This window comes from Emiliania huxleyi (genome assembly GCF_000372725.1).
Source record: "Emiliania huxleyi CCMP1516 unplaced genomic scaffold EMIHUscaffold_24, whole genome shotgun sequence".
Lineage (NCBI taxonomy): Eukaryota > Haptophyta > Isochrysidales > Noelaerhabdaceae > Emiliania > Emiliania huxleyi.
This window is the reverse complement of record NW_005200250.1, coordinates 313,390-337,456: the sequence shown is the minus strand read 5'-3', so window position 1 is coordinate 337,456 and position 24,067 is coordinate 313,390. Positions and strand designations below refer to the sequence as shown.

At 67.5% G+C, this 24,067-nt stretch overlaps 10 protein-coding genes across 10 annotated transcripts; 6 read left to right on the top strand and 4 right to left on the bottom strand.

The window, feature by feature from the left end:
- Positions 1-1,520: 1,520 nt before the first annotated feature.
- On the top strand, positions 1,521-2,003 carry EMIHUDRAFT_64505 (hypothetical protein; the record flags this gene model as incomplete). Its single annotated transcript, XM_005778791.1, has 1 exon — positions 1,521-2,003. A coding segment is annotated over one exon (483 nt), but the record flags the coding sequence as incomplete, so codon positions are not given.
- Positions 2,004-2,270: 267 nt separating this feature from the next.
- On the bottom strand, positions 2,271-4,592 carry EMIHUDRAFT_205443 (hypothetical protein; the record flags this gene model as incomplete). Its single annotated transcript, XM_005778790.1, has 7 exons — positions 2,271-2,409; positions 2,568-2,668; positions 2,836-3,101; positions 3,167-3,266; positions 3,506-3,835; positions 4,176-4,278; positions 4,396-4,592. 7 exons carry the CDS (start codon positions 4,590-4,592, stop codon positions 2,271-2,273), a joined length of 1,236 nt encoding a protein of 411 aa, XP_005778847.1.
- A 459-nt stretch (positions 4,593-5,051) lies between these two features.
- EMIHUDRAFT_205442 (hypothetical protein) lies at positions 5,052-6,128 on the top strand (the record flags this gene model as incomplete). Its single annotated transcript, XM_005778789.1, has 2 exons — positions 5,052-5,540; positions 5,664-6,128. The coding sequence occupies 2 exons, from the start codon at positions 5,052-5,054 to the stop codon at positions 6,126-6,128; spliced, it is 954 nt and encodes a 317-aa protein (XP_005778846.1).
- A 79-nt stretch (positions 6,129-6,207) lies between these two features.
- Positions 6,208-7,759, top strand: EMIHUDRAFT_205441 (hypothetical protein; the record flags this gene model as incomplete). Its single annotated transcript, XM_005778788.1, has 2 exons — positions 6,208-7,472; positions 7,657-7,759. 2 exons carry the CDS (start codon positions 6,208-6,210, stop codon positions 7,757-7,759), a joined length of 1,368 nt encoding a protein of 455 aa, XP_005778845.1.
- A 1-nt stretch (position 7,760) lies between these two features.
- On the bottom strand, positions 7,761-10,179 carry EMIHUDRAFT_421349 (hypothetical protein). Its single transcript, XM_005778787.1, has 4 exons — positions 10,142-10,179; positions 9,785-9,998; positions 8,334-9,705; positions 7,761-8,234 (listed from the first exon to the last, which is right to left on the bottom strand). Exons 2-4 carry the CDS (start codon positions 9,983-9,985, stop codon positions 8,206-8,208), a joined length of 1,602 nt encoding a protein of 533 aa, XP_005778844.1. The 5' UTR covers positions 9,986-9,998; positions 10,142-10,179; the 3' UTR covers positions 7,761-8,205.
- Positions 10,180-13,725: 3,546 nt separating this feature from the next.
- EMIHUDRAFT_100482 (hypothetical protein) lies at positions 13,726-15,501 on the top strand (the record flags this gene model as incomplete). Its single annotated transcript, XM_005778786.1, has 3 exons — positions 13,726-13,800; positions 14,541-14,647; positions 14,718-15,501. 3 exons carry the CDS (start codon positions 13,726-13,728, stop codon positions 15,499-15,501), a joined length of 966 nt encoding a protein of 321 aa, XP_005778843.1.
- A 280-nt stretch (positions 15,502-15,781) lies between these two features.
- EMIHUDRAFT_205436 (hypothetical protein) lies at positions 15,782-17,587 on the top strand (the record flags this gene model as incomplete). Its single annotated transcript, XM_005778785.1, has 5 exons — positions 15,782-16,147; positions 16,288-16,695; positions 16,814-17,097; positions 17,233-17,337; positions 17,542-17,587. The coding sequence occupies 5 exons, from the start codon at positions 15,782-15,784 to the stop codon at positions 17,585-17,587; spliced, it is 1,209 nt and encodes a 402-aa protein (XP_005778842.1).
- Positions 17,588-18,151: 564 nt separating this feature from the next.
- Positions 18,152-19,785, bottom strand: EMIHUDRAFT_450270 (hypothetical protein; the record flags this gene model as incomplete). Its single annotated transcript, XM_005778784.1, has 5 exons — positions 18,152-18,178; positions 18,452-18,703; positions 18,776-18,841; positions 18,972-19,154; positions 19,321-19,785. 5 exons carry the CDS (start codon positions 19,783-19,785, stop codon positions 18,152-18,154), a joined length of 993 nt encoding a protein of 330 aa, XP_005778841.1.
- A 179-nt stretch (positions 19,786-19,964) lies between these two features.
- On the top strand, positions 19,965-21,992 carry EMIHUDRAFT_205434 (hypothetical protein; the record flags this gene model as incomplete). Its single annotated transcript, XM_005778783.1, has 4 exons — positions 19,965-20,695; positions 21,007-21,040; positions 21,459-21,542; positions 21,687-21,992. The coding sequence occupies 4 exons, from the start codon at positions 19,965-19,967 to the stop codon at positions 21,990-21,992; spliced, it is 1,155 nt and encodes a 384-aa protein (XP_005778840.1).
- Positions 21,993-22,544: 552 nt separating this feature from the next.
- On the bottom strand, positions 22,545-23,351 carry EMIHUDRAFT_205433 (hypothetical protein; the record flags this gene model as incomplete). Its single annotated transcript, XM_005778782.1, has 2 exons — positions 22,545-22,841; positions 22,992-23,351. The coding sequence occupies 2 exons, from the start codon at positions 23,349-23,351 to the stop codon at positions 22,545-22,547; spliced, it is 657 nt and encodes a 218-aa protein (XP_005778839.1).
- Between the last annotated feature and the right edge of the window lie 716 nt (positions 23,352-24,067).

The following is a 24,067-nucleotide window of genomic DNA, read 5'->3' as shown; positions in this document are numbered from 1 at the left end:
GCGAGGCGCTGCTGCCGACGCCGACCAGCTCCCTCGCCGCGTCTCCCGTGCCCGCCGCCGCCGCCCCCCTCTCCGCCGCGCCGCCGGAGCGGGCCTCGAGCCGGCGCCTCTCGCGACGCGACTCTCGCTCGAAGCGCAAGGCGCCCCTCGACCCGTTCCTGTTCCCGGCGAGCAGGCCGATGCACGTGCGCGCGCAGCCTTCCCTCCTCTCACACGAGGGCCAGTCGCAGTCCGACTTCTCCGGCCTCCTCAACCTGGGCTTCATCATCCTCTTCTCGACCCACATGCAGCTGCTCCTCGAGAACTTCCTCAAGTACGGCCTCCTCGTCCCTCTCCCCTGGTCGCCCGCCGCCGGGACGCCGCTCCCGCTCCCGCCCCCTCCGCCACCCGCCCCGCGTCTGCTCTCGTGGCTGACGCTCCGGGGCCTCTGGCGCAACCACCCGCCGCTGGCACCGCCGCCCGCCGGAGGGGTTTCGATGGCGTCGCTCCACAACCTCTGCGCCTCCCTGTGGCCGACCGCGCGCGCCCTCGCGCTCTACTTCGGCACCTCCTTCGAGTGGCTCCCCGCGCGGTGCCCTCCCCCCCCCCCCGCTCCTGACGAGCCGCCAGCCTCTCCCGCGTAGGCCCGCTGCTGCTCGGCATCGGCGCCGCGTGGCTGATCGAGCGAAGTGCCATCCGCACGCACAGCCGCGGGCCGCGCGTCTCCGATGCGCAGGAGGGGGGACCCTTCCTTCCCTCCTTCCAGAGCCCCGCTGCCCTCGCCGTGTGCCGCGAGCGCCTAATCGGCGTCGCCCGGCCCGCCTCGCAGGCCAACGCGCTGCACGCCCTCAACTTGGCTCTGACCCTTCTCCTCCCGTGCGCGTACTCCTACTGGGGCGACCTCTCCTACGGCGCCGGGATCGTCCTCCTGCTCCTCGCCTGCACGCTCTTCATGAAGCTCACGAGTTGGGCGCACGCCCACCACGACCTCCGCTTGGCTAACGCCGAGGCGCTCGAGGAGTCCGCCGCCCAGTCGCCGCCACCGCCGGGGGCAGCGCACGACTTCTCGTCGCTCGCCGCCACCATCTCGCGCTTCGCGACGGACGTGCAGCACACCGAGTCGGCCGCGCACTACCCTCACACGGTGACGATGCCGCGGCTGCTCTACTTCGTCTTCGCGCCCACGCTCTGCTACCAGGAGGCGTTTCCGCGCTCGCCGTCCGTCCGGTGCTGCGCAGCGAGCCCCCTCGCTGCCCGCTGCGCTGGCGTAGTCTGAGCGAGGGCGGTCTGGCACCGCAGGCCCGTCTACGTGCTCTCCCTCCTGCTGCGCGGCCTCGTGATGTGCCTCATCATCGTCTTCATCTCCGTGCAGATGATCCACCCGCTGCTGCGAAACTCGGAGCCGGCGGTCGTCGCGCGCGACATGCCAAAGCTGCTCGAGCGGCTCATCAAGCTCGCCCTGCCGGCGGCCTCGCTGACGCGTGGCCCGCCGGCCGCGGGCGGAGGGGCCTCACGCGGACCCCGCTCTCCTCTAGGTGACCTACGTGTGGCTCGCCGGCTTCTACGTCTTTTTCCACGTCTGGATGAACCTGCTCGCCGAGCTGCTCCGCTTTGGTGATCGGCTCTTCTACAAGGCGTGGTGGAACGCCGTCACCTTCGAGGCGTACTGGAGGCTGTGGAATTTGCCGGTGCACCACTGGATCGCGCGGCACGTCTACTTCCCCGCCCTGCGGAAGCGGCTCTCCAAGGCCGCGGTCGGCTTCATCGCCTTCACCGTCTCGGCCGTCTTCCACGAGCTCGTCATCGCCCTCCCCCTCAAGTCGGGCCACATGCCCCTCGCCTTCCTCGCGATGATGGCGCAGGTGCCGCTCGTCGCCGTGTCGGCCGCAATCAACGCTCGCGTGGCGGGAACTCCTTTCGCGCAGCTCGGCAACTACCTCTTCTGGATTGCCTTCTGCTTCCTTGGACAGCCGGCCGCGGTGCTGCTCTACTACGTGCACTGCACCGGCGTCCTTTACCAGTGACGGACCAGGCTTTGACGCGAAGGCCAATTCCAGAAAGGACTCTGTCCTATGCGGCTCTCTAGAGTGTGATCCACCACCTGGCGCGCCTCCCTTCCGTGTGTTGACTCGACTGCTGAAGTTGTGAATCGTTTTCTCATCAACGATGGCTATAAACAAATACAGGCCAGCCACCAGCACGTGGACGTCGATGAGGGCCCGCTATAACGGGTGTTGCTGTTCGGGGGCCAGAGAGCAGACTGAGTGCAGTCGAACGGTAACCCCTAATCGTTAGAGTAAGAAGTGCGCACTAAAGACTAATCCGTCATCGCCGCTGCCGCGCCTGCTGCGCCGTGGCTGTTCCACCTGTGGTAGCGCCAGCGCCGGCAGCACGCACTCGTCTTTGCCAGTCTCGAGCGAGGAGCTGCCGCTGTAGGGAAAGCAAGCCTGCCACGATCTCGTCGCTTCGCAGGCTCTCGGACGTCAACTCGGCAGTGCCTGGACCAGGGTTGATGGGGCTAAGCAGTGGTGAAGCACTCACACCCTTTGGGCGCTGTCAGCGTGGGTCACACACCGGCGAGCGGCGACCCACGCCAGTAGGCGATGGTGCTCGGGAAGCCAAGTGGCGCGATCTCCCTGACAAGCCCTTGGTTGCGCTCGTCATCGATGTCGACCGTCGCGATCGTCACCTGTCCGCACTCATTCACGTCGTTGTGCATGTTCGTTGCGTGCGTGCACGCGTGCGTGCTCCTGGGAGCTATGGCACACTCACCGGTGGTGCCTGTGCGGAGGCGGCAGCGGCAGCGGAGGCAGCAGCAGAGACGGACACCGATGCAGCTGTGGCAGCGAGTCGCACGGATGCCGTGTGGAGCTGAGGCTCGAGCACAAGACAACGCGTGCACCAGCGCGCCCGAAACACGAGGAGCACCAGACCGCTCGAAGGCTGCAGTAGACGGCGCAGCTGCTCCGTGCCAAGCAGCGGAACTACGCGCGACGTCGGCGTCGGAACTGTGGAGCGACCTGCGTTCCAGCGAGCCACGTCGACGATCGAGTCCACGTCGGCAGCCGCGGCGTAATCGAGCGGCTGTCCGCGGTCGAAAATTTTGATTTCAGGGAGATCACCTGTAGAGCGGGACAGTCTTGAGAGGAGCTGCGTGGAGTGGTTGCGCGCTCTTCGGGCAACGCACCGACTGAGTACCGCTTGCGCAGCGCGTGGAACGCCGCGTCGGGCGGCGCGTCAGCGGTGGTGGGGCGCACTTGCAGCAAGCCGAGCTTGACGCCGACTCCCTGATACATACGGTGGTGGCTCTTTCCTCGAGCCCAGGGACCAGGCTGTCTTCCGAGGACGGGCTGCCTGCCGCGCGAGCGTCTCGGCCGCCGCAGTAAAGTTGCCCACCAGGTGAGAGCGGCCCGGCCGCCGCTCGCATATCTGCAATCGCGCAGGGGGGGGGGGGGGGGGTTGCGCGTTCGAAGTTGCTAGGAGAAGACTGGCTATGTCTATAGAGGATCCGAATCTAGGTACGCACAAGTAGCAGCAGCAGCGGATGGGTATGCAGCGCGTCGCCAACCGTCTGTGGTGTCAGCGAGAGCAGTGCCGGTTGTAGCATTGCACTCTGCGTTTCCGGAAAGGCCGTGGCGGAGCGCTCCCCGTTGGGATGTTCGCCGCCAAGACCGAGGACGTGCGCGACGATGGCGTCGGCACTGCGCGCGCCAGTGTAAAGCGTAGCAGCGCCGTTTCTGAAGACGTGCACTGAAGGATGCGCCGACGGTGCGCCAAACTCAGAAGCAAGCGCGGCACCGTCCGCTCCGGAGATGTCCACCATCCGCAGCGCGCACGCCGATCGCTCGATAGAGAGCTAAGGCAAGGGTCTAGCAGAGGTCAGGCAGAGTGTGGGCAAGTCGTGGCAACGCTGAGTGGCCACCTGCATCCGTGCGCGGCTCAGTTCAGCATCAAGGCGGCGACACTCACGACTGGTTGCGGCACACATGAGCACAAGGGCTAGAGGAAGCCGCGGAATACGGTCGTGGAACTCTGCCACGGGCACTCGGTGCAGCGAGACCACCGCGGGCGGAGTCGACATATGATCAGCAAGTTTGAGACCGGCGGGCATTCGCTTTCTTTCAACCGGTAAGAAATTTCAAAAGACCTGCCCGCGTTCGTCGCGCGTTCGTTGCGATGAAACCGCCATGGCACACATTTTGCATATGCCTGCCGCACGCCGCCCTCCTCGTGACCTCCCCTTCACCGGCCACACGGTAAGTGAGGTAGAAGGTCTGCTCGTATGCTTTGGTGGCCTTGCTGCTAGCACACAGTCGGCGGCCACACAATCGGCGGCCACAGCTGTCAGCGACGTGTGGGTACGAGGTGCAAAAGAGACAGGCTGGTCTTGGCTGGAGGCCGATTTGGACAATTCACCTGCTGCCCGTAGCGGCCACGCTTCGGTCAGCCTTGGCTCGCAAATGCTTGTGTTTGGAGGTGCCGATGCCCAACGCCGCCGGCTCGACGATGCGTGGAGCCTGGAAGTGATACGCACTCAGGTGTCCAGCAGCAGTCGGATGGAGCTCAGACTCGACGCGAGAGTCGCAGGCGCCGCAGCAGATGCCGATCATCATCGACCGTTGCTACAGCTCGAAGCAGTGCGGTCGTGCCTGGCGTCCGCGCTCTCACTTCCTCGCGGGGCGATCCAGATTGAGCACGAAGCTGCAGGCGAGGAGGGTGTCACTTGCTCAGTGACGATTGCTCAGATGAAGGGAGTGGGTCTTGCCGAGTTCGGAGTAGACGGTGATGCGCTTCCACAAGCAGCAATGGACAGGTTAGAGGCCCGTCTAGAGGCGGCCAGCATCGTTGACAATCACGAGGCATCTTCAAAGGGCCCCAGCGCGGCTGATGCTGCACACGAAATGCGGATCGACGCCATGCAGCGCAGTCTGGTCAACCATCGCCTCAAGGGCTGGCAGCGGCATGTGACACGGCATGAACAAAAGTCCCGGCCAGCCGTTACTTGGTTGCCACTTGCAGCCGACCCTGAGTCACACGCGCCAAGCCCACGTTCCGGCCACTCGGCCACGCTAATGGCTTCAGGGCAAGTCATTGTCTACGGTGGCATGACTGATTCGGGCGTTGCGGCAGACGTATGGTCCCTCATCGTCAGCTCCACGCCTGCGAAGTGGTCACCACTGGCGACGAGCGGGCTGGCACCGGCGAGAGCTTATCACGGCGCTCTGGCAAGGCCTGCTGCTTCGAAAACCAGCTCCACCCCGGAGCAAGTCATCATATTTGGAGGATCGGACGGAAAGACCTCCGCGCTGGAGAGCCTACACGTGCTTTCTCTGCCAGAGGCGATCTGGAGCACACCGCGTGTCGCCGGGTCAGCTCCTGCCCCTCGCTGCTGGCCGGCGACCACCGGGCTGGTGGCCGATGGGGACGGATGGCGAGGCCTAGTCTTTGGCGGAGTCGGCCGACGGGGGCAGCCACTGGGCGACTTGGCGTCGCTGCGCGTGTTAGCCTCTGCTTCAGAGGGCACCACAGATCCACAGGACGCCGACGAAGCATTTGAGTGGGTAGGACTGCATCACGCTACCCAGACTTTACCGGGGGTCAACATGGAGGCTCCCCTTCTCCAGGCCATTCCTCCCTCTCCAGCCCCAGCCCGTCTCACCACTCTCGGAACACTGCTCACGCAGGCGAGGCTCGCCGTCGGCCCGAATGGCGTTAGCCTACTCGGCGGGGCAGCTCGCATTGCGACCTTGTGCTCCCTCTCCGGCACGGATCTTGTCACTCTCGAGGACGGAGAGGAGCCGCAGATGGGCGGCGATCACAAGTCGTCCGTTCCTGAAGACGCGTCATCACGAGCGGCCAGTGCCGGCTTTCTCGAGGGGGTCTTGGCTGACGGGCTGACGGACGCATATCGCGGTCCCTTCGTGGAAGGGCTGCCGCATGGCAGCGGAAGCTGCACGTATGCAGAGGGGGTCCTCTACGAAGGAGACTTTGCGCATGGGCTGCGCCATGGCCACGGCACGCTGTCACTACCGGGCAAGCGATACACGGGTGCCTTTGTTGCTGGAATGCCGGCGGGGAACGGCTCTTGGACGTATGACTGCGGTGATCGGTACACGGGGGAGCTGGAGGGCGGCATGCGCCACGGCTAGAGAGCGGCCAGTTGCTCCCTCCGCACCTCCCCGTCTCTGAGCAGCGTTACCGTCTCGGATAGGCAAAGGGACGCTCTTCATGGTGGACGCCTCCTCTTTTACTCGAGGCGAAGTGACGGGCCCCGCCACGTACCAGGGTGAGTGGGCTCACGACCAGTGGTGCGGCCGCGGCGAGTTGAGGACGGACGACGGGCTTGTGCGCTACACCGGCCACTTCAGGGCGTCCGTCCGGCACGGGTCGGGGGTGATGCGGCGGCGCGAGTCACGCGGTGCAGCATGGGAGGTTTACGATGGGCAATGGAGTGTTGGCCGCCGGCATGGCCAAGGCCGATGCATCTACGCAGATGGGTCGGTCTATGAGGGAGACTGGCTTCATGGCCGGCCCAACGGGTGGGGCGAGCTGCGAGAGCCAGACGGGGCGCTCTACGCTGGAAAGTGGGTCGGCGGCTTGCGGTCGGGCGAGGGGCGCGCGGTGGCGCGAGGGCCGGCGAACGCACGGCGCGAGACATACACGGGCAGATTCGAAGCAGACCGGCGCCACGGTCATGGGCGGTGCGAGTGGCCCTCAGGAGAGGTGTACGTCGGGTTTTGGCGCAACGGCGTTCGGCACGGCACAGGGCGGATCGTCACAGCCAATGGCGACGAGTTCAGCGGAGGGTGGTCCGAGGATCATCAACAGGGGGAGGGAACCTTTCGTGCCGCGAGCGGAGAGGACACGTACACCGGCGCGTGGGTAGGCGGGGTACGGTGTGGTCACGGGGAGTGGCGCAGCCGGAGCTGCCACTATGTTGGACAGTGGTCTGACAATCAGAGGCACGGAGAGGGCACAGAGACGGACAAACATGGCGTCTACATTGGTGACTTTGTGCGCGGCGAGCGTCACGGTCGAGGCCGGTGTGTTTATTCGGATGGCAGCGTGTACGATGGCGAGTGGTCGGCCAGCCGTCGTCACGGGCAAGGCACGTGTCGCTTCCCGCCCGCCTCGGCACTGACCTTCTTTCGAGGCGAGGGCGACGCCGGCGCCGGCGGCACAGCATCCAAAGAGGACGGTGCGGCGGCTGGACGTGCAGCAGAGACGGCCGTGGCCATTTACGTTGGCGAGTGGCGGGACGACGAGCGCTCGGGCCTCGGGAGGTACGAGGGTGCTCCAGAGCCATGGGGTCGCGGCGAGAAGTACGATGGCGACTGGCTGCATGGCGCGCCCCACGGTCGCGGTCGGTGCGAATATAACGATGGCGACACGTTTGAGGGTCTGTGGATCGAGGGGGTGCGGCAGGGCGATGGCGCTCTCGCCCGCCAGCGGCGTGAGCGCACCACGAGGCTTGGGGAGGCGCCGGGCGGCCTGTCTGCTACATCGGGCGCGGCTGGGTCGCGCCCGGCGAGCGCGCCCGTAGGCGCGGCGTCCCCGGCTGCGGGTGGCGGGGCGGGCCGCACATTTTCGGCTCGGCCGGCGACGGTGCAGGGCGCAAGGCGCTGAGCGACGTCGGGAGAGCCAACCCGCCGCCACACTCCCCACTCCCCGCCCAAGAGGCGAGAGCCGAGAGGAGGAGCAGGAGCCAGGGACTCCAGGACCACTTGAGGGCTGCCCCGTGCACAAGGGCGTTTCACTTTCAGCACCAGCATTATTCTAACTGTTTTGTAGGGGAATACCGTAAGGACATACAAACACAGAGATCCGAGGGCTGACTCGCTTGCAACAGTGACCCAGCACCCGAGCACATCGGAGGAAATGTGGAGAGACCTGGAGAGTGAGAGGGCTTGCCAGAGCTGTGCCAATGGAGATTGGGGGCGGCACCCGGGGGGAGGGTTAGCACCGGGGCCGCCGGACAGCGAGGCGGCCGCGACCGCGACCAGTGCGCGCCGGTCTTGGTGGCGCGCGCCTGGCGGCGATGCGGGACGCTCGCTGAGATCTGCGGCGGGGTGCGACACGGGACGCCAAAAACACTCGTGTCGCGATACGAGAGGATACGTGGGACGGGGGATGAGGCGAGGGCGGCCGGCCCGGCGAGTCGAGCCTCGCTCAGAGCCAGATCCGCACCGGCCGAAGGCGCGGCGACGGTCCGGGCGGGCAGCGGCATCAGAACTGGTAGCCGCCTTGCGGAGGGCCTACTCGCGGCGGCGGCGTGTGAGAAGGAGGGAAGGAGGGGGCGGCGACGGCGCGCGCGCGCGCGCGGGGGGGGGGGGGGGGTTAAGGGGGCGCGAAACGGGAGGGCTCTCTCCCGCCCATGGGCTGCTGCGCCCCCTGGAAGACAAAGCCCTGCTGCGTGGTGGTGGGGGCGAGGTGCTCGTCCTCCTCCTCTAGCAAGCCAAAGTAGGACTCGAGGATGTGCACCGCCTTCTTGAAGACGTCCTCGTTGTTGTGCTCCTGCAGCTTCTCCAGCTTCTCCAGCCCGTCCGCCTCGTCAACGTAGGACGCGTACGGGTTTGTGCCGGTCGCCGCGCCGTCCTGCTCGCCCGCCTTGAGGACGTTCTCGATGCCCTCGAGCGCGACGGTGACGAGGCGCGGGTCGTTGCAGATGAGCAGGTCGCAGAGCGGCTTGATGCACCCCTGCGTGACGAGGTACTTGATCTGGTCCGTCGAACCGCCGCTCGTCGCGTTGGAGATGGACCAGGCCGCCTCCTTTTTGATGTCGAACTCCGCCGTTGCGAGCAGCAGCACGAGGGGCGGGATGATGTTGGACTCGATGACGGCCTGGATCTGCTCGCGCGTGCCCGCCGTGATGTTGGAGATGGTCCAGCACGCCTCCTTCCGGATCCCCTTCTTGGGCGAGTTGAGCAGCGCGAGCAGTCTCGGCAGCGCGCCGCAGTTGATCACCTGCTGCGTCTGGTTGTCGTCGCCCGTGACGATGTTGCCCGCGGTGCGCAGCGCGGGCGTCTGCACGCTCGCCGGCGGGTGGCCCATCAGCTCCACGATCCGCGCGCAGATGCCCGTGTCGAGCACCTTTTGGATCTTGTCGTTTGGGCCGTCGGAGAGGTACGACAGCGCCCAGCACGCGTCGGCCAGCACCTCGTCGTCGTTGGAGAAGATGAGCTGCGCGAGGATGGGGAGCGCGCCGACGACGTGCGGCCACTGCGGCTGGGGCTTGCCGCGGCACAGGTTGGAGAGCGTCCACGTCGCGTTGCGCAGCATCGACATCTTGGACGAGGGCTGCAGCTGCTCGAGCAGCGGCTGCAGCGCGCCCTGCGTGAGCACGAGGTCGCGGCACTCGGGCGAGTCGCCCGCGATGTTGCCGAGCGCCCAGACGGCCTGCTCCCGCACGTCGTCGTTGGGCGACATCAGGAGCTGCACAAAGATGGGCACCGCCCCGTTGGCGATCACCACCCGCGTGTGCTCCGACGTGCCCGACGCGATGTTGGTCAGCGCCCACGCGCTCTCAAACTGCAGCATCGGGTTGTCGCCGCACTGCAAGAACTGCACAAAGCGCGGGACGACGCCCGCGGCGATCACCTCCTCGATGGGCGGCGAGCGCTCGATCGACAGCAGCTTTCGGAACTGCGTCACCGCCGGCAGCTGCTGGTTCGGGTCCTCTGACTGCACGCCAGCGACCAGCTTCTGCGGGTCGGACTCGGCCCACGCCTGCGGAGCATGGGCACGAGGCGCTCACCCAGGCGGAGAGCCAGGGCCGGCGCTCGCCCGCGCAGCGAGCGCAGCGCGCCTGCGACCCCACCGACTGCTGCGACTGGTCTGGAGGCATCATCATCGCGGCGGGGCCGCCAAAGCGCTTCTTCTGCAGCTGCTCGTTGCGCTTGTCCTTCCGGATGGAGATGGTGGTCTCCTCACGACCGCGCCGGGCATCGTCCTTGTCCAGCTGATTCCGATACCGCGGCCCACTCTCCTTGCGATCCGCCAGCGGCATCGTCGCAGAGCGCCTGACGAAGCGGCGCGCGGCAGGCGCGGGTTCAAAGCAGCCAGGCGGCCGGAATTTGCCTCGCGCAAGGAAGCGGACGCGGCGCACAGGGCGGCTGCGCGCGCGCGAAAGGTGGGGGAGGGGGGACGGGGAAAGGGCGCGCGCCGGGATGCGCGAGCGGCAGCGACAGGGCGGCAGCGCCTTCCAAAAAAGAAACAGCGCGTGGCTATCTAATCCCTGTGTCCCTGATCGTCCTTCCAAGATCCTGCTCGCGCAGGTGGGGACCCTGTCCTTCTCCCACCCCTTGTTTGGTGTGTCCGTTTTATTTACTTATTCTAATCTAAACCGGCCGCGTCTCGTCTCTCTATCTAGCCCAGTCCCCAGATGCTGGGATTGAAGTCTGTAATTTGTGTATTTGGACTCAGGCTGGGTACAAGCGTATTTGTGTGTAGTTACTTGCTCGCAACGCGGGGCGACGCTCTTCTCACGGACTCACGCCACGCCCGCTCGCGGGCCCCGCGGAGCCGGGCGGGCGGGAGACGCTCCGGGACGGCCGGGGGCGGGGCGGACGGCACACCAACCTCGCCGCACCACACCCCGCCGCCCCTCCTCGGTGCACAGGACCGGGACGCGGGACGCCCCCGCCACGGCCCCTCCGGATTCACCGCTGGGCGGGCCCCGCCGCGCCCCTACGCCCTCCCCTCGCCCCACGGGCGGCCCCCCGGCTCCGGCTCCGGAGATCTGCGCCCGGCCCTCTACGCCGGAGCGGCGACCGCGCCGCGCCCCGCGCGGCGGCTCTCTCGAGACGCCGCCATGAGTCTCGGCGGCGGGGGGTGGAAGCAGGCGCAGGGCGTCCGTCGGACCTAGCAGTGGTGGGGGGGGGGGAGGGGCAGCTCACGCCATCAGCCGTAGGATGGCCGCCTCGCTCAGCGCCACCTCGTGCTCATCCCCCTCGCGCTCGTCTCCCGAGTCCTCCGAGTCCTCGTCGCTCTCCCAGCGCTCGACGTCCGGGCTGGCGCAGCGGCGTCGGTGCCGGGGGCGGCATCGTCTCGTCTGTGACGTCAGCGCGGCCGAGTCCTTGGCCCAAAATGTTTTCTTTTTCTGCCTCCCGCTGCCGGCTGCGTATTTGGGTGTGTATTTGCTCTGAGGCTGGATACGCGCGTATTTGAGCGTATCTGATGCCACCTCCTTGCGTATTTCCCATCTAGGCTCTCTACTTAGAGGTGGCTGGCGCGCTGACTGGGATCTATGGCGGATGCGGCAGCGGCGGCAAGCCAGAAAGAAGAAACAGCGGGCGCTTCCGTTCGCTACTCGTCGGCGCCGTGAAGTCAGATCCTAGGACCTAGCGGCTAGCGTGCGAGAGCCGCTAGGCGAGCCGGCACCCCGCCGGCCGGCTGGTAGAAGTGGGGCGCGGGGAAGTGCAGCTCGCTAAAAAGATCCCCTCATGGCTCTAGGACAAGGGGGCACCCCCTGTGCTGCAAGCTGTGCTGACAAGACTCGATGGGAGGAGGAGGGGGGGGGAGAGAGAGACGGTGTGAAGGGCCGCTCTAGGAGAGACAACCACACAGTGTGGTTCGGACGGTGTGTGCGGCCCCCCACAGATCCTAGCGTGCGACCTGGAGGGTGGAAGTGCGCAGCAGTGTTCTCTTCAGAAAAGATACGTGCGGAAGGGGGAAAGCGTCAACACCCCCCCCCCACACACACATACACACACGCGCGCGCGTGTCGGGTATGACCCGCCCCCCAACCGCGGGCCGCCTTCTCCGCGGCCGCGCGCGCCCCCACCACACGAATGAAGAGGAATGCGATGTTGAGTTGAGCGCTGTGTGTGTTTGTGCCTGCTGTGGAGTTGTGATACACATTAATGAACTAATGAACAACACGAACGTCACGTACACACAGCAGAACCCCCCCCCCCCCCCCCGGGACACCATTACAAAGTCGAACGGGAGAGCTGCCCACAAGGGGGGAGAGTCGAGAGAGACCACCGAGAAGTGCGGGCGGAACCCGTGGGGGCTAGCCGCGGTCACGGCGCGCATTGAGGCCTGCGACGGCGGCTTGCAGCTGGCGTGTCCATGGGGGCGGGGCGGCGCCGCAGGCAGCGCGTCTACTCCAACCCATGCTGCGCGCCGCGCTCAGTTCCACTGGAAGAAGAACGCGGTGTGCTTCGACGAAGCCTCGGGGAGCATGCGGTCGTAGGTGGGCTCCGAGATCTGGCATTTGCCGGGCTTGTACTGGCAGCAAAAGTCCCTCTTGCGATAAGAGGGGAACTGGTCGTTGGCGTAGTTGAGGCACGTCTGCTTGCAGGTCCATGGCCGGTCCAGCGGCATCTCGAGCTTCTCAGCAATATCGGGCGAGCCGCACTTCTTGCCGTCAACCTCCTGGATCGCCCAGTTGTCCTCCGGCGGCGGAGGCGGCGGCGAGGGCGACGGCGGCGGAGGAGGCGGCGAGGGCGACGGCGGAGGCGGCGGCGGCGAGGGGGAGGGCGGCGGCGGCGACGAGGTGTGGTCACTGTTGCTGCCGCCGTTGAAGCCGGGGTCGATGGTTCGCCCGGTGCGGGGCACAAACTTGGTCTCTTCGGTGGCCTCCTCGCTGCTGCAGCACGGTGGCTGCGGCCACGGGCCGAGGGGAGGGCAAGGCCACAAAGGCTTGGTCAACCAGCAGGTCCACCGCTCGCAGCCCAGCAGCTCGCACCCTGGCGGTGGCGGCGAGGAGGGAGGCGGCGAGGGCGAGAGGTAGGGCCTTGCGTCGTCAGAGGGAGGCGGCGGAGACGGGGAGAGAGGGGGGCGGGCGATGCTGAAGGGGTCGATGTCCTCGCCGCTGGACCGCTCGGCCACAACATCCCGCACGTGGTTCAGAGCGCCAAAGTCGTCGGCCGTCTGCGCCACAAGGTCGCCGAAGTCGGCCGACGGGTCGGTCTCGCCGCTGGCGACGCCGGCGCCCGCGGCCGCAAACTTGATTCCCGTCTCGATGCCCTGCTGCATGTAGTCCTTCCAGCTGACCGTGGCGGGGTCGAGGCTGGCCGGCCCAAGTGCACAGGCGGCAAACCCCGCAAAGTGACCCGTTTTTACCCACCCACGCCCGTGCGCGCGTATCTTAGCTAAGGTACGCGGCCACACGCGCTGGCGCGCACGGCAACCGGGACTTACACGCGCGACACGAGGGACTGCGTATCCTTGCCTGCCTTGGGGGAGAATAGCCGCCCTCACTCACCCGCTGCCGCCCATCGCACAACACCGCCCGCCGCACAACACGCAACACACAACGCACAACACACACACACCCCGCACACCGCACACCACCACAACACACAACACACAACAAGTGCTCGTCTTTTCTCCTGTCATATAAAGTGCCGACGTACATTCTACCACCCAAGACAGCTTGGAGACCTCCCGGAGAGGCTACATTTCGTAACGATGGTCGCTATTGGCCACCTGCCTCCTTCAGCCTCCTGCAGCCTCTGTTGGGGCGGAATGCGCGGGGTTTTCGGCGCGATGCCTCCGGCTAGTACACGGTACTGCCCTGCCGCAAACTCTCCTGCGCTCGCGTGACGTGTGGGGCGCACGCACTGCGCTCGAAAGTCGCGATTTGGCAATAGGCGCTCGAGCCGGCGCGCAGTGGAGGGGGCGCCGCGCAGGGGGGTCGGGGGGGGTGCGAGAGGGGGCGTGGGTCGGGCGCGCACCGGCCGGCTCCGGGAGCGGCCGTCACGTCGAAGAGGGGACCTGGTGCTGCTCGAATGACGACGCATGCCGCTCTGCTGCGCCGCCGATAGCCCCTCTTCCGAGCCGGCGCGTGGCGGCGAGCCGCGGCCAGTATCGCTGGTGCGGTGGAGGCGGCAGCTTGCATCGGCCGGCAGCGGGTGCGGCCATCACGTCGATGAGGGGGGGTTGTCGGCGACTCGTGTGGCTCGAGGCCTACGCTGCGCCGCCCAAGCCCTACTGCCGATCCAGCGCCTGGCGTTTGGGGCGAGCCGCGGTCGTCGTCGCTGATGGTATATGGCGGCGGCGGCGGCGGCTCGCCCTTCCCTCCGGCCGCAATTCCGATCCCGCCGCGCTCGCGGGAGGTGGCGCGCCCACCGCAACACGGCCGTGGCTGCGCATACACCTTACGGCCTTTCTCCTCAACGGCTATCCGTGCTTGCTGTGCCCCTGCGTGGTGTGTTTCAAGTTCTTACAACCCAAGGTGATAGAGGGCAAAAAGATCGATTGCGCTCTTGCCGATCCGCACCTACCTAGGCTCTTGGGTGGCGCGCCCCAGCTCTTCACAACGAACCTGGTTTTCGCACGACCCCGGAAGCGTTGGCACGAGAACTTTGCGCGGGTGCCGGTCCAGCGAACACCGCTTCCTCCGTGGCGCTCCGTGGCGCCCTCCGTGCTAGCCCTCGTGGCATCCACCATGGCGCGAGCCACCGCCGCCGCGGCGCTGGTGCTGTCGTGCGTATTCTTCATGGCTTGCTCCGCCGGGATGATGATTATCAACAAGATGGCGCCGCCGCCTGGCCCGCGCACGACGCCACGCGAGACGCACGCACGCGATAACGCCACCCCGCGTCTCGCCGCAGGTGCTACGCGCGGTGCATCTGCCGATCACGGTCGTGATGATCCAGATGGCCTTCACCGCCGGCATTCTCTGCGTCGCGCCATGCGGGTTGCACTTTGGCTCGCTCCAGTGCCCGCTTCCCGGCGGCGGCCGGCCCTCGCCGCGCCTCGTGTGACAGGCCTGCGGCCGGTGCGTGCAGGCACGTGATTCGGTGGAGCGTGACGGTGCCGTGGCTCTTCACCGCCATGCTCACGTCCAGCATGCTCGCGCTGCGCCACTCGTCGATGGGCGCTATTGTCGTGCTCCGCAACGTGGCGCCGCTCGTCTCGATGGCCATCGAGGGGGTCATCACGGGCGAGCGGATAGAGGTGGACGGCGCGACCATCCTCTCGCTGCTGCTCATCCTCGGCGGCGTCGGGCTCTACGTCTCCAACGACGTCGCCTTCTCGCCCACCGGCGTGGCGTGGATGGCGTTCAACATGACGGCGGGCGTGCTCGAGAGGCTGCTCCAGCGGAGGATGATTGCGGTGGAGCCGGTGGACATCAACAAGACGGGGCTGATGCTGCTCAACAACGTCGTCTCCCTCCTCCCCATGTCGGTGCTCGTCTATTGCACCGGCGAGGTGCCGCAGTGGCGGCTCCTCGCCCGCCTGTCCACTGCGGACGGGATGCTGCTGCTCGCCTCGTGCGTCAACGCCGTCGCAATCTCGTGGGCGGGCATCAACGCGCAGGCGTACGTGACCGCGACCACCTTCATGGTCCTCGCCAACCTCAACAAGTTCGTCGTCGTCGCCTTTGGCATCGCCGTGCTGCACGAGGCATCCTCGTGGCAGGCGGTCGTCGGCTGCGGCACGTCGCTGCTCGGAGGGGCGGCGTACGCACGCGCGCGCTCCAACCTGGCGAGCAGGCCCACGCCGGTGAAGTGCAGCGAGGCGGAGGCGGACGACGAGGACGACGAGAAGGCCTCGCTACAACCCGCCTGACGGCGGCGCCCGGGGGCGTCTCGCCTCTCGTGCGCGCATTGGGGAGCAGCGCAGCGTTGGACACTGCGCGTAACCACCCCGGGGACTGTGAATATATACTAACGAGCGGCCCCAACGTGGTGAAAAGCGGCTCGATGAAAAAAGAAATAAAACGCCCAGGCGGGATGGGAGACATAAATAAATAGAGCAGTCATCATCCAGGGAGAGATGGGCGACGCAGGATGGGAGGGACGGCACGCCCGTACTCGAAATTCTTTATCCGGGAGTCGATAGCGCCGGCATGCTCGCCCTCCTCGTCACGCTGCAGAGCCTGCTCAGGCCGCCGCCGCCGCGCTCTCGTGGCTTGGCGATGCGAGGCGGTGGGATCGACATCGGCCGGGCGCTGCTCGATGCGGCCCTGAGCTCGCCGCTGTACAAGGCGGTTCTCGTGCCGCAGGCACAGCGCACGATGGTAGAGACCGCTGAACGGAACGGCGTGCCTTGGCGCGACGCGCTCGACTGGATCAAGGCGCGCGGCCCTTGGCGTCTCAGCGAGGACGATTCGGCTGTGGCGATCCCAGAGTACTACCGGAGGCCTTTTCACGCCTACGAGCAGGGCAACCTGTGCTGGGACGCCGCGTGGGAGGGCGAGATCGCATCGCGCGCCGTCGGAGCGCGCAACTTTCCTGAGTTTGGAGAGCGTGGCGAGGAGGCGCCCGCCGCCGCCCCTTTATCCACACCGCTCGCGCCGCCCGATTCATCTCACCCGTCGCCTGATCCATCTCACCGCTCGCGCCGCCCGATCAGGCCTTCCGCGGCGCCTTTGACGAGGCGCTCGCCTCGCTCGGCGCGGAGTGTCCGGCCGGCGGCTCCCTCGTCGACCTCGGCTGCGGCTCTGGCATCTCGACTCGCCGGCTGGCCGCGGCGCACCCGCAGGCGGGCTCGGTCGTCGGCGTCGACCTGTCGCCTCACTTCCTCGCCGTCGGCCGGCGGCTGCTGGAGCTAGAGGAGGAGGAGCGCCGTCGGTGGGTGCAGCCCCTCGAGCCTGACGGCCGCATCTCGCTCCTGCACGCCGACGCCGCAGCCACCGGCCTGGCCGCCTGCTCGGTGGACGTGGTGCAGTTGTCCCTCGTGATGCACGAGCTGCCGCCCGCCGCTGCGGGAGACATCTTCGCCGAGGCGCACCGCATCCTCCGCCCGGGCGGACAGCTCTGGGTCACAGAGATGGACTTCGCCACGGCGCGCGCCCGCCCCTGCGCCCCGCCGCCGCGCCCGCCGCCGCGCCATGAGGGAGGGCCGAGGAGGCTCAGGCGCCCCGTACGTTGCGCGCCAGGAGGGCTTCTCGAAGCTGCGCTCCAACCCGCTCCTCTTCTCGCTCATCCGCTCCACCGAGCCGTACCTCGACGCCTACGCGGACTGGCAGACCGCCGAGGGGGTGCCGGGAGGCGGGCCGGCGGCGGCGCTCGCCGAGGTGGGCTTTGGGCGCATCCGGCTCGCCGCCGCCACCGGCCGCCATTTTGCGCTCGTCTGCTCGCGCCCTCTGAACGGCTGCGAGCCGGACCGCGCCGTCGACGACCGGCGAGCCGCCACCGCCAAGCCGGACACGCACCTCAAGACGTGGGAGGCGAAGGCGGCAGCTGGCGCCCGCGCGCCTCCGCCGACGATGACGGGGGCGGAGGGCGACGAGGGGAGAGGGGAGGAGGAGGAGGAGGACTACGACGAGGACGGGATCGGTATGATGAACCGGCCGAGCCGCAAGATCGCGCAGCTCAAGGCGGAGATGGCAGAGGCGGAGGCGAGCGGGGACCTCGACAGAATCATGACGCTGATGGGGACGCTGCTTGCGCTGGAGGGCGGGTACGAGGGCGAGGGCGGCGGCCGGGGGGCCGCCCACCCCGAGGGCCGATGCGCCGACTGAAATTTGTTCTCATATCGTACGGTAACCACTTCTATAGACGGCTCCCGCGCCGCCTCGTCGCGTGGAGGTGTTCTCGAGAGCGCGCGTTATGTGACGTGGAGCCAAGTAAAAAAACACTGCGGCGCGATTTCGCGCCCGTCAAGGGCGGGGACCTGTGTTCCTTATCCTTTTTACCCATCTCACCAGTAGGCAGCCACCTAGGCAGTACGTAGAGATAGGTGTCCGTTTTTATTTATTTATTTCGCGCCCGTCAAGGTCAACCTCTCCGGCGGCCGTCACCAAAAGCCAAACACGTGGAGCCACACCACCACCTGCTCACAGCATCGGAATGCTGCTTCTGGTCGGGTGCTTCAGCCTACTGACACCTCCTGGCCCAGGTGGCAGTGCAGCTCCTGCGAGCTTGGACAGCTCTTCGACAGGTTCCACTCCGACAAGAAGCGCGGGTGCTGCCGACCCCCCTCCAGAGGCGGCGGGCGGGCGCCCACACTTCCCCGAGAGATCAAAACACGACGCTAGAGCCCAGCCGTTGGTAGTTGGTAGTAGGTAGATGTACCCGAACCAGCGCGGAAGGGGATGGGGAAGCGCCCGGGCCTCGCGGCGATAAGCTGCTCTCTGAAAAAATGCACACAGCACACGCGATACACGCCCAAGACACACGACACACACACACACACACACACACACACACACACACACACTCGCACATCATAGGCGAGAACGAGACGGATCATGCGCACGGGCTCGCTCCACCCCTCACCACGCCCTGAGCGCCAGTCGCTGCTGCGGCCGCCACAGCCGAAAATCGCGCGAGGGTCAGCTCATCGGCGCCCAGCAAAAGACGCACGCGTCTCGCCCCCACCGCGCCGCGCAATCGCGGTGCACGGCGCGGCCGCAGCCCCAGCGGCAGTACACGCAATGCTCGCACCCTCCTCCCGGCTCGCCCCCTCCTCCGGCCGGCGGAGGTGCCGCCCACCGCCGCCGCAGCGCGAGGCTCACGGCGGCCGCCAGTACCGCCTCAGCAGACGTGGCCGCCGCCGCCGCGGCTCGGTGCACCAGCCCCGGTGTGCTGGTGCCGCGGTGCGAGTGGACCTCGGCAGAGATCTCGCGTGGCGGAGGCTGCAGCAGCTCCTCGTGGCAAAAGGCGCAGACGTCGCCGGGCTCGATCGCGATGCGGCGGACGGGCGGACGGGGCGCCACCCTCCGCCGTACGCGGTCGACGCGGCGGCGCAGCTCGGCGGCGAAGGCGTCCCTGTGGTTAGGCTGCGCGAGGAGCATGAAGAGGGCGGCGTACGCGTGCATCAGGACCTGTTCACAGCTGATCCTGTGAAGAGACGCTGTTCACGCCTCGGGGCGGCGTGCGCGGTGCCGCATCTGGACCATCTTGAGCAGGAGGGAGCCAGAGGTGTGCAGCAGGTCGGCGGCGGCGGGGCGGATCCAAAAGGCCTGGCGCGGGCGAGCGGGCGTGGGTGGGAGGGAGCAGGGCTGGGGGCGGGAGGCTGGCGTCCGGGTCAGGGTGGGAGGCATCGACGGGACGTGCGAGCCGAGCGCAGAGAGCATGGTGTGTGTGCTGCACCTTGTAACGGAAGATGTACGCGCGGTCGGCGTGGACGCTGTCGTAGCAGCCGTACGTGTACACGCCGGCGAGCTCGCGCACGGCGAGCCAGCCGCCCTCGCCTCCGCCGCCGCCGGTGGCGAGGCTGCCTCCGCGCATGTGTGGCGAGGGGCGGAAGGAGATGGTGCCGGGCAGAGCAAACGCCTGCGGCGAGGGTGTCGGCGGGGTGGGCGGGGTTGGGTGGCACAGAGGCAGAGGGAGGCGCGGGTTGGGCGGCGCGCCACGCCGAGGGCGGGCCGAGGGGAGGGGCGACAGAAGAGCTGCTTGCTAGTGCTACTGGCCGCGCCGACGGCAGCCCGAGGGAAGGGACCCAGCCGAGCCACTCGTGGGAGAGCACCGCGGCGAGCAGGCGGAGGAAGGGAGGCGCGCGCGGCGGCACGACGCCGAAGATGCGGCGCAGCAGGCGCGGCGGCAGCACGCCGCGCAGCAGCGGCACGAGCGGCGCCCGCCACGCGCTCGAACGGATCGTCGACGAGGTGCAGGCCGGCGTGTCGTGCAGGAGCGTCGCTAGGAGCACCGATCCGGTGCCAAACGTCATCGCGCACTGGGCGCTCAGCCGGAAGGCGAGGATGCTCAGCAGCGGCCGGGCGAGCTGCGCCTGCCGCGCGCAGGCGAACGCGCCGCAGGCGATGCCCACAAACACCACCGCCATCGAGAGGGTGCCGAGGCTGTACTCGACGATCGAGGCGGCGATGAGGACCGCCATCGAGGCGCACTCCCAGAGCACGCCCAGAGAGACGCCGTGCAGAAAGGCGAGGATGGTGGCGGCGCGCATGCACACTTGTGTTGCCGGCTATATGTTCAAAGAAAGAAAGCACGGAGGCCCACGGATGCATGGGAGGACGGCACGCCCCCACCACACTATATGTTCAAGGGAAAAGAAAGCACGTCAAATTTCTTTTCATGTGCATGGTTGTTCGCGCTGAAAAGCCGCCTGCTGGATAAGACTTTGCGATGCTGCGTCTCTCGCGCCTGCCGCTGCGCCCCTCGCCCCTCCTCCTCCTCGTCTCCGCCTGCCGCGGCGATCCGTCCTTTGACTGCGAGGGCTGGGCGCGGAGCGGCGAGTGCAAGAGCAACCCGATGTTCATGGAGCAGCACTGTGCCAAGGCGTGTGCGACGGCTGCGCCAACGCTGGACCAGCACGGCGAGATGGAGCAGTGCGCCGGCTGGTCGTCGCAGGGTGAGTGCACGCGCAACCCAAAGTTCATGCTCTCGTCGTGCCCGAAAAACTGCGCCGCGCAGCGCGCCGCCGTCCACGAGGCGGCGCTCGACGAGTCGCCGGGCTGCATCGACGAGGCGAACGAGGCCACGTGCAAGAAGAGCGCGCTCGCCCAGCGATGCGCCGGCTCGTGCGAGGGCTGGGCCATCTGCTCCAGCGAGGCGGACCCGGAGGAGTGTCGCAAGGCGCTGCGCTGCCGTGAGCTGACCGACCTCGACGCCGACTGCGCGGTGCGGGTCGGCTCGCGCGGGTGCGCCGGGCTAGAGCTGAAGCGGTGCTACCTCTCTTGCGCGAGGAGCGACCTGGCTGGCGTGCTGCGCCGCTACCGCGACCGGCTGACCGTGCGGACGCGCCGCTACGGCCGCATCGACGAGGACGTCGGCCCGCTCGGCTTTGCCAAGGGCCGGTCGGGGGAGGAGGCCTACGTGGCTGCGCTCCTCCCTGGCGCGGCGGGCGCGGGGAACGCGTCTCTGGCGGCGCGGCGGCTGGAGGCGGCGGGCGGCGCCCGCTCCGGCGGGCAGCAGCTGCCGTGCTGGAAGGCGACACCGTTCGACGAGCCGCCCGCCGCAACTTGCGCCGCGCCCCGCGCCGCGCTGCTGCAGCGCTGGCGCAGGGCGGCCGAGGCGCGCTGCCGTGCGCTCCGCTCGACGACGCCGCGCGCGGGGGTGCGGCGGGCGGTGCGGCTGTCGGAGGCGGAGCGAGAGAGGCGCGGGGCGGGCAGGCGGGCGGGGAGAGGGCCGGCACGCGTCACCGAGGGGGCGACGGGTCCGACTTTAGGCTGCGGCTGCCGGACGGAGGGGTGGAGATGACGGTGCTTCCTCTCGCCCTGGAGCCAAAGGCGCGGGCGGCCGGGCGAGAGCGTCGGGCGTCTCGCGGGGCGGAGGGCGGAGGGGGAGGGAGACCGCGAGGCCCTCCCCCTGCAGGTGCGGCTTGTCGGCGGCGTCGTGTCGCCCGACGAAGCGGCGCACATCATCAAGATCGGGCGAGGCCGCCGGCCGGCTGGCTGCGCCGCACGCCCGCCGAGGCTGAGGCGGCTCCGTCCTCTCTCGTAGGATGCCGCGGATGCACCGTTCCCTCGCCGGCGGGCGGACCGAGTCGATCCGCACCTCCACCACCGCGATGCTGCCGAGGGAGCCAGACACCTCCCAGACCCTTCTCGGACACTTCCCAGACGCCTCCCGTACGCTTCCCAAACACGTCCGCGAGCAGGCCGAGTTGCTTCGCCGCAGGAGGACCCGGTGGTTGCGGCGGTCACCGCGCGCGCCTCGCTGCTGACGGGCTACCCCGAGGAGCACATCGAGCCGCTGCAGCTGGTGCGGTACGTCGAGGGCCAAAAGTACGAGCCGCACTTCGACTTTGGCGAGGCGAGATTACCCGAGAGTACCCGAGAGTACCCGAGATTGCCCGAGATTGCCCGAGACTGCCCGAGGTGACCCTCTTCACTCCGATTTCGGCAGGCATGCGACTACGAGGAGAATGCGTCGAACGGCTACCGGCACGTGACGATGCTCATCTACCTCACGGACGTGGCGGACGAGTACAATGGGCACACCACCTTCCCCAAGCTGCAGCTCTCCGTCTCGCCCGCCGCCTCCTCCGCCGTCGTCTTCAACGACTGCCTCCCGAACGGCGACGTAGACCCGCGCACACTCCACGGCGGCTCCCCGCCCACAAACAGCTTCACCGGCGCAAAGGTGGCGATCAACGTCTGGATCCGCGCGGCGCCGTGGAAGAGGGCGTCCGAGCGTGTCGCCGCCAGCTGATTGCCCTTTGATAGAGCTGTGTGTGACTATACCTCGTCGCGCGGACGCCTTTAGCTAGCGCGTGGGGCGTGGGGCGCAAGCCCCGCACCCGCGGCCCTCCGTGGACCGTGCGGTGTGTGAGCGAGAGTCCGGTTTAGCTCTCACCGTGTCGTCAGATGTGTGTGTCGTTCTCGCGTGCTGTCGGAAATTACTTATTAGCGCGTGTAGCGCCGCTGAGTGGTGAGGTGGAGTCGGAGAGGTCACCCACACCCACACCGGGCGCGGGACGAGACACGCACACGCACTCACACTGCAATTAATAATCTATAGACACAGGTCCAGCCCCCCCCCCCCCCCCCTGCGCCCCTGCCGTAATCCCTCCGCCTCCCCCGCTCCCCCCCCCCGCCGCCCCCCGTGCCGGCCCGAGAAACCGCGCGAATCGCAAGATAGCACATGCTCTCGGCCGCGTGAAGAGAGGCATACGCATAGTCGGACGGGTGGCACAACACCCTGCTCTCTGTCAGCACGGGAGCGGCTGGCCGGTGCTGGCGCCGCCGTCGCGCGAGGGTGTCCTCACGTGCCGTCGAGGAGGCGCACGTTGCGCGGGTCCTCCGGCAGCGTGCCGTCAAGCCGTCCCTCCGCCACGGCGGGTGCCACTGTGCCGGACATGACTCTCATCGCCAGCGGGTGGTGCGGCAGCGTGCCGTCGAGGTTCCCCTCTGCGACGGCCCCCGACGCGACGTGCATGGCCAGCGGGTGCTGCGGCAAGGTCCCGTCAAGCAGGCCGAGCGCCACCTCTTGCGCCCCGTCGCCCTCACGCTGCTGCAGGCCGAAGTACCGGTTCGCGGCCACGTTGAGGTCGCCCCGGCTCTCGGAGAGAAGAGAGAGCAGCAGCTTGCGAGGCACGGCCGAGCCCAGGATCGCGCGCAGCTGCTCGACCGAAGAGTCGCTGCTGCCGCCGCCGCCACTGCCGCTGCTGCTGCCTCCGGCTGCGGCCTGGTAGTTCTCCTGAGCGCCGACAGCGCCGAGGCCGCCCGGCTCGAAGGCGACGGTCATGAGCTCGTTGCCCACCAGATCGCGCACGACGTCGTCGCAGTGCTCCGACCGCAAGGAGCCCATGAGCTGCTCGTCGTGCTGCCTCAGCACCTCGGGCGTGAGGACTCCGTGGCCGAGCAGCTTCTGAAGCATTGCGACGGCCGCCAGCCGCGCGAACGAGTTGCAGTCCGCGAGGCCGTCAATCACCGGGTCGACGTGCGGCGCCAAGAGGAGCGGGTTCACCGCGAGGAGGACATCCCCGGCGTCCGCACGCACGTGTTCGCTGGCACTGTGCCGCCACACGTCCACCACCGTGGCCACCTGCTCAGGATCACAGAGCCGCATCGACCGCAGCTGCCGCTGAGCCGGGATGCGGACACCAGGCTCCGTGCTGCGCAGAGATCGCAACAATCCCTCAAAGGTGTCGTCGCCACCGCCCTCACCGCCGCCGCCTTCGCCGCCGCCGCCGTCACCACCGTCGGCGGAGTCAGAGGCGTTAGCAAGCTCAGCGTCGGCGTTTGCTTGAGCAGGCGTGTCCGGAGGAGATGACATTCGATGGCGGCGCTCACCCCGAGCATGCCCCGGCGCCCAAAAGACTATGCCGGCGCCCCTGCTTTCGATGAAAAGAATTCGTTGCGTCTAGGACTGGTCAGACTGGCACCCCGCTCCCGTTCCCCTGTGTCCCTGATCGTCCTTACAAGATCCTGCTCGTGCAGGTGGGGACCCTGTCCTTCTCCCACCTTGTTTGGCGCTTCCGTTTTATTTATTTCCTTGCAACTTGCGCTGACCTCTTTCACCTCCTGCTCTCCTATGCCACGTGGCTGTGTGTGTTTGGGTTTCTATGTTTGCGATTTGGATTTTGGATTTTCTACTGCGCTTTGTTTATTTATTTATGGTGCAGATTGGCACACACCGGCACATGAAAGAAAAACCTGGCTCTCCTGTCCAGTCCGAGCCTGGCTTTCTATGAATGGCTCTCTCTTTTTTTAACAAACACTGGAATCGGAAGGCGACTCGCTGCCGAACCTAAACAAAACAAAACTCTCTCCCCGAACCTAGGG

What these genes read in the sequence shown, in the direction of transcription:
- EMIHUDRAFT_421349 (XM_005778787.1), bottom strand. Translation starts at nt 9,985, where the DNA reads ATGCCGCTGGCGGATCGCAAGGAGAGTGGGCCGCGGTATCGGAATCAG. An exon ending in AGCAGTCGGTGGGGTCGCAG is followed by an intron (nt 9,706 to 9,784) that starts GCGCGCTGCGCT and finishes CATGCTCCGCAG; the next exon opens with GCGTGGGCCGAGTCCGACCC. An exon ending in GGGCGGGAGAGAGCCCTCCC is followed by an intron (nt 8,235 to 8,333) that starts GTTTCGCGCCCC and finishes CGCCGCGAGTAG; the next exon opens with GCCCTCCGCAAGGCGGCTAC.